General features: G+C 34.1%; 1 protein-coding gene across 1 annotated transcript; it reads left to right on the top strand.

The window, feature by feature from the left end:
• Positions 1 to 542: 542 nt before the first annotated feature.
• On the top strand, positions 543 to 3,654 carry LOC141677227 (DNA-directed RNA polymerases II and V subunit 8A-like). Its single transcript, XM_074483055.1, has 6 exons — positions 543 to 695; positions 920 to 1,018; positions 1,723 to 1,880; positions 2,766 to 2,860; positions 3,096 to 3,201; positions 3,420 to 3,654. The coding sequence occupies exons 2-6, from the start codon at positions 943 to 945 to the stop codon at positions 3,432 to 3,434; spliced, it is 450 nt and encodes a 149-aa protein (XP_074339156.1). The 5' UTR covers positions 543 to 695; positions 920 to 942; the 3' UTR covers positions 3,435 to 3,654.
• The last annotated feature ends 3,854 nt before the right edge of the window (positions 3,655 to 7,508 follow it).

Here is a 7,508-nt window from a genome sequence, read left to right as displayed (position 1 = left end):
AAATCGATTTTTATCGATAATTATATAGTTAAAATACGAGACTATCCTCACAAATCGTGAACATTCACAAATTACATAATTTCATAATCTCATAACTTTAGAAATTATAACAGAAGATGACCCGTAACTCGCACGAGTTTTCATATTGGTAATATATTAACCTCGCGACAGTTCTTAGTAATTTAAAATTTCAAATATTTTATAAATACATCAAAATTAGAGAAATTCCCAAAAATATTTTTTTTCAAAGTTTGCAATTTTACTAATTTATAAAAAAATGCAAAAATACGATTGGGGAAAAAAACAATCACATGTGTAACTTTATTTACATTTTTTAACTGCTGTTATTTATAGTTGCATCGGGTTGAAAAATCGTAATTTTGTAAAAAAATTAGAAATCCTATTTTTGCAAATAAACTTAAAGAGTTGTAGTTTTTGAAAAAAAAACCTTAAAAAAGTATTTTGAGAAAACTTTTAAAGATTATATAATGTAGAGGGTGGGTACGACAATTATTTTATTTTATTTTATTTTATTTATCGAGATCCGCATAGGTGCGCACTATTTAAACGTACGGGCTGCCAATAAATTATAAAACCCTGGTTTTAGTAATAGCATTTATTGAAGCTTTTGGTTGTATCGGAGCTCTACAAGGGGGTTCTCTCTTTTATTCTTCCTACTAATATCCTTTACTGGGGTACCATATTTTTGCGATCTTACTATTTATTTATGATTAATGTACTCATTCTGATTTGTAAATATAATTGTATGGTATTATTTGCAATTTAGGGTTCATTAAACTTTAATTAGCTTCATCAGTATTCATAAATCTCTCTCCGTGTGTGTGTGTTTCTCTAATGTTATGATTCTCTCTCTCTCTCTCTCTCTCTAATGTTATTGTTTTCCATATATGCGTTCCAGGTCTAATTTGTGGACTAGTGAGGATGGTGGTTGAGTATCTATTTCAAGATATCTTTCGAGTTGTAGGCTTGGACCCAGATGGTAAAAAGTTCGATAAAGGTCTCTACTAATTTCTTTTGTCCCCCTCTTTTACTTCTTGTTTATGCTTTGTGTTTGCTTTTCCCACTTTAAATTTCCACTTCTGTGACTAAGTGGTAGATATCAGTGTTCATAATTACGATTACTAGGATTAAATAAGCTGTCACGAAGAATTTCAATTGAGTTGAATTAGTTCCACTGGACCCATTTGTGGAATGGGATGGGGTTTTACAGCAACTAAGCCTATTTTTTAAGGATCAGTGACTGCAAATGTGGTATGCTAAGTCATACCTGTGTAGTTTATTGCATTTATTTTTGCTCGGCTATAAATACTAGTTAGGATGATAGCAGTTGATTGTTTGCTTCTAGTACTTTCATAGTAGTAAAGATCTTCGAGCTACCCATTAACTGCATACCTGACTGCTCGCAGCTTTATTATATGTATTAGCAATCGTGTTTTTCGTTGTTTGTTTTAAGTTTCAAAGTAATTTACCTTAATATAACATTAGTGTATAATTATTTTTTTTTGACTGGATGTATCCCTTTTACTTTGGTTGTTTGACTGTGCAAATAAGTTATAGCAGGCCTTACAACTTGTAGTGCAGCTGCTTAACGCATCTAAGGTTGTGATCCTGATCTGATTTGTGTTTCAACTGACCAAGATAAATCTATATAAACCATGTAAATTATATAGTTGACAGCCAATGTTGTACTGCATTTTGTAGTAACTCGTATTGAAGCAAAGAGCGAGCAGTTTGACATGTACATGCAGCTAGACGTGAATACAGATATATATCCTTTGCATGAAGGGGATAAATTTATGATGGTATTGGCATCCACACTAAACTTGGATGGAACCCCGGATACTGGCTACTTCACTCCGGTATTATGTTTTTTTTCAATATTTTCTCATTGTAAGTTTCTTCTTGTTTTTGATGAATTTGTTGACAGCAGCAATATCCTTCACATGAAAGTTTTAAAGAAATTTAAGTACATGATGTTGTGTTTGAGCAAATTCTGGTTACTGTGACCACAACATAGTAGTCAATTGCACACTTTTTACCATGCTGAAAAGGTTTTACATTTGATATATAAAATGATATGGAAACTACACATCCCATCTGCAAAAATCATCAGTTCATTATCATCTCTCTCCTCGTTATACAGTATACAATGGGCTTTAGAGCTATGAGTTTACGTACTTACTGGATTCATATGTTACAGCTTTTAACCACAGAATTACATGCTCAAAAGAATATGATTAGTCTACGGGCACTTTCAAATGAGTAGTACTTAATAGATGTGACGTTTCTGCTGAAAGATTTATTGAATAGTGTAATACAAACTCCATGGATCAAGACAAGGGGCCTGTTCGATCAGCAGGCTACTGTAGAATTGGATATGTAATGTAAACTCCTAAGTCCTGATGTATTCTCTTCTTCCCCCTAACTTTCATTTGATCTGATATTATAATAAAATAGTCACCACCCTTCATTGTGTAATAATAAAGAACTTATTGAATATTCGGAAACACGCTTGAGTGACATCTACGTAATACCTAAAGCTATGTTGCTGATGCTGCTATTTAAATTACAGTAGAGTCGCGGTGCAAGATTAACAATAATTGAATTTGGTATAAATTATGAAGTATTTGGAAAGGATAAGCCATTTACTTTTTCTGCATTTAAAGCTTGTTACATGTACATGAACACACCTGTCCCTCTCAGTACTCAAGCTCAAAAACTTAGCTTTATGTTTTGATTTTCAGGGTGGGCGAAAATCCCTTGCAGATGAATTTGAGTATGTTATGAATGGGAAACTATATAGAATCTCAGAGGAAGGTTCAGGAGCAAATCTTAAGGCGTAAGTATGCATATTTTGTAGTCTATTTTTATTTATATTTATGAATGGGAAACTATATAGAATCTCAGAGGTAGGTTGAGGAGCAAATCTTAAGGCGTAAGCATGCCTTTTTTGTAGTCTATTTGTATATTAATGTGCATATAGCTGTTATGACTTGCGCCTATACTAAATTCACCCACATCAATTGATCTTGTAACGCTGGATTGCGTCAGTTGACACATTTTGTTGACTTCAGGGACATTTATGTTTCATTTGGTGGGTTGCTGATGATGCTGAAGGGGGATCCCTCCATTGCTGCAAAGTTTGAGCTTGATCAGAGGTTGTTTATCTTAATGAGGAAGGTACGAGTACATTTGTTAATTGTTAAGTAACCGATTTCTGTTTGGTTTTAATGGATGATTAAGTTCATAGAAAGTCACTGAAAATGATTTGGGGAGCCTCTTTTGAACATATTACATAAAGATTTAATGCATTTCAAATAGATGAGTTGAGTGTACTTCATCTAGCATGGTACATATATAATTTATATAATCTTATCTATCTCTGATTTGTTTTGCAGGCGGACAGGCAGTAGTCACAGATATTAAATTTCAGCAGCTTGTTCAAGTCTGGTTCTCCTATAAATAACTATTTCAGGCCAATAGCATTCAGAATAGTGTTCTTGAAATGTTGTGTTATCTCCATTGTTTATGGAATGATTGCTTGTCTACTATGTTGAGTCGAACTTGAAACAGAATCTTAAAAAACCTCTGGAGACTGCTTTATTGATCAAGAGCTCATTTAAGTCCTGTTCATTTGTTTATCTTTTCATTTAGTTTATGGAAACATGTAGTTTTTCTTTAAGACGTTATTAAGTAGTTTTTCTTGGAGTGTGTTTTGTCTCTCCTTTTGGACTTTTGGAGTGTTTGTTATGTTTTTGTTTAGTCATGCTTGGGTTTATTTGGCGTTGGATCTGTTGAGGACGAATTTATTGGTATTTTGGGTAATTGGCAAAGCATGTATCGAATCTGGAGCGGTGTTGATTATTACAAGAGATCAACTTTCACAATCAAAGATTGTTATCTTTCATGGGTTTACACTTTCGGCATGTAGTTGGTATTCAACATGTGGATAGCTTGGGTGCCTTCGGCTATAGCTGGTGTCCGGCATGTAGATAGCTGTGTTGCCGTTTCTCCAATCTCATTTTATGCGACTGGTGTTTCTGAACATTGGGCTAATAGTTTGTATGTGATATGGTCAATTGTGATGTTGCTATTTTCAGAGATGGTGCAATTTAGATCGCTTGGGATGTTTTTGATTTCGTTTTTAGCTTCAAATTTTTTTAAATTTTATGTGTGAAACGATCTGGAAACAAATCATCTGATTGTTTTCAGTATGTTATTTGTTTTACCACCTGGTTGTATCGACGATTGGAGGTTTTTCGGGCTGTATTATATTCAATTTAATGAAAGATTCTTGCATTTGTCAAAAAATAATGTCTCTCAGAACATAACAAGAACATAACAGATTCTGTTGTTATTAAAACAAGTCAGCATGTTGACTTTACAACTATAAATAAAGAACTCACAATGTAATATTCTTCCAAGTCTTTTTACGGAAATGATCTAAAAGTTAGTTTATCTTCTACATCTCTCTCACTTCGGCGTTCACATATATGTACGGACATATCGTCTCCACAACTCTATATGGTATCAGGGCCGAGATCTAGTCTTCTCATGACTTTCGCGGTTCAGCTTCACTACTTTGATCATGCAGTTGTAAGTTTTTCGATTCTGAGATGTTGAAATTTAAGATACTAAAAGATGTGGAGTATTCAATCGGCCAAAATTGGTCACTTTTTTCAAAATCGCTATTTTTGTTAATTTTTTTCAAAAATCTGCTATTTTTGTCATTTTTTCAAGATGTTTCAAGGTATTTTATGAAATGGCAATTGTTTTTCACTTCAATTTTTTATGGAAGATCGTTCGTATTGTGTTTGTTTATGCGTTTTACATCACAAGTACGCAAACTAGGCATTTACTTGCTTTTCTTGACACAATTGGTGTTTTCTTGACACGGTTGGTGTTTTCTTAATATAATTAGCGTTTATGATAGTTTTTTAGAGCTTGTCTTTAAAGATTGAAAAGCAATGGCAAAGAATACTTATGCTAATGTTGTGAAGTATACTCCGATACGTGATAATGCCGGAAATAATGTTCCTTTATGTACTGGAACCTCTGGCACTTCCGGTAATATTGAGAATTTAGCTGAAAATGAAGATCCTGCTGTCAACAATGGAGATGCACCTGTCAATTCCAATATGTATCTGCAGAATATTGATCATCCTGGCCTAGTTTTAATTGTAAAGAAACTAACAGGTTCTGAGAATTTTGGTCCATGAAAAAGGTCTCTGACTATTGCCTTATCTGCTAAGAATAAATTAGGTATAGTAGATTGATCTGTTTCCAGGCATGAGGTTTCATCACCTCTACGATCTCAGTGGGATAGGGTGAACGATATGGAAATCAGTTGGATCTTGAATACGGTTTCTAAGGAGATTAGAAATGGTATGGATTTTATTAATTCTGCTAAGGATGTATGGGATGAACTCACGGATCAGTTCTTAAGTTTTAATGGTCATCGAGTCTACCAGATTTTAAAAGATATTCATGCTTTGGAACAAGACTTAATGTCAGTTGAAATTTACTATCATAAACTCGAAAATCTATAGGATGAGTATATTGCATTGGGACCTGTTATTCATTGCAAATATGATTGCACTTAAGAGGCTCATAAACTGCAAGAAGATAGAGATCAGAGGAAGAAGCTTCTTCACTTCTTGATGGGATTTAATAAAAGTTTCACTTCTGCTAGGAGTCAGATCTTATGATGAATCATTTTACCAACTACGGCACAAGCTTACTCTTTAGTTAAGCAGGAGGAGAGACAAAGGCAGTCTACTGGTGCTATACCTGGTTCTTTCTTGGCTAATGCAAAATCTGATAACATGAATTTTAATAGTTCCTTTTCTGCAACCAATTCTAATAAAAATGCAGTTGGAAATTTGAGAAAATCAAATCTTAAATGTGCTTATTGCCATAAAGATGGACACATCAAAGAGACTTGCTATAAAATGATTGGTTACCCCTCTTCTTCAAAGGGCGGAAGTCGAGGTAGATTTGGTGTTTCTCCAAATGCTTCTAATTCTAGTGGATTCAAACCACAAGCTATGCATGTTTCAGCAACTGTTTCTTCTAGTCCTACACCTACTGATCAGAATTCTGGATTTAATCAATCAAATGCCATGGAAAAACTTCAACAGCAAGTCAATTAGTTGATGTTGCTCATGAACAAAGGATCAACCATTTTTACTGGTACATCTGAGGATCACATGGACATTGCAGGTTTGGCCTACTCAATGTTATCATTTATTCCTCAAAAATTACATACTCTTTGGATTATTGATATCGGGGCATCCAACCATGTGTGTTGTGATGAAGCATTAATGTTAGATATTCACATTGTTACTCAACCTTTTCATGTTGCCTTACCCAACAACCAAATTATCTTAGTCAATCATTTAGGAACAGTTCATTTATCATCTGGTTGACTGCACAATGTCTTGCTTATTCCAGAATTTAGTTGTAATTTGCTTTCTGTTAGCAAGTTATCTAAAGAGTCCAGTTTTGTAGTTACATTCACCTCTGATACATGTTTGTTTCAGGGCCAGAACCAAGTGAAAATTCTGGCAGCTGGTACTGAACAAGGTGGCTTGTACTACTTCACCATATTCCAACCTTCTTATCACATCTGACAATTGCTTCTACTTCTTCTACTCAGATTTTAGTTGATCCTACTTCTTCTCATGTTTTTAATGCTGTAATTTCTAATGTCCTTTATGATGCTAATATGTGACATTTAAGATTAGGACATGCTCCTGATACAGTTGTAAGACATATCTCTTCTTTAGGACATTTTTCTGTAACCAATGGTTTGTGTCATGTTTGTCCTTATGCAAAACAATATATGTTATGTTTTTATAAACAGAGTGAATCTTATGCTTCTGAAAATTTTTCTTTATTACATTGTATGTTTGGGGTCCTTATGTTGTGCCATCTACCACTGGTTGTAAGTATTTCCTTACTATTGTGGATGATCATAGCAGAGCTACATGAACTATGCTCATGTCTACTAAACAAGAAGTTTTTCATCCTTTTAAAACTTTTGTTGCTTATGTTTCACAATAGTTTAATAAGTCCATCAAGGTCATCAGAACTGACAATGGTAGTGAATTTGTGAATCATAGTTTTAAAGTATTTCTTCCACATCTTGGGATTCTTCACCAAACATCTTGCCTTCATACCCCACAACAAAATGCTAGGGTAGAGAGAAAACATAGGCATCTTCTAGAAGTATCCAGGGCCTTAAGATTTCAGTCAGGATTACCTAGTAAATATTGGGGGGAATCCCTTTTGACAGCTACTCATATCATTAACAAATTGTATTCTGTCATTCTTTATTATAAAATACCTCATGCACTGTTGTATCATACTGAGCCAGATTATTCTACCTTGAAGGCCTTTGGTTGCCTTGCTTATGCTTCTACTCATTCTCATGACAAGTTTGCTTCTAGGGCTATTCAATGCTTTTTTGTAGGATATCCTCATTT

The sequence above is a fragment of the Apium graveolens genome, chromosome 8, assembly GCF_009905375.1.
Source record: "Apium graveolens cultivar Ventura chromosome 8, ASM990537v1, whole genome shotgun sequence".
Lineage (NCBI taxonomy): Eukaryota > Viridiplantae > Streptophyta > Magnoliopsida > Apiales > Apiaceae > Apium > Apium graveolens.
Note: the sequence above shows the minus strand (reverse complement) of the source record. Positions and strands in the feature narration are given on the sequence as shown.

Coding starts and splice junctions, on each gene's coding strand:
- LOC141677227 (XM_074483055.1), top strand. CDS start 943: ATGGTGGTTGAGTATCTATTTCAAGATATCTTTCGAGTTGTAGGCTTG. Junction 1,019..1,722: donor TGGTAAAAAGTTCGATAAAG/GTCTCTACTAAT, acceptor TGCATTTTGTAG/TAACTCGTATTGAAGCAAAG. Junction 2,861..3,095: donor TCAGGAGCAAATCTTAAGGC/GTAAGTATGCAT, acceptor TGTTGACTTCAG/GGACATTTATGTTTCATTTG.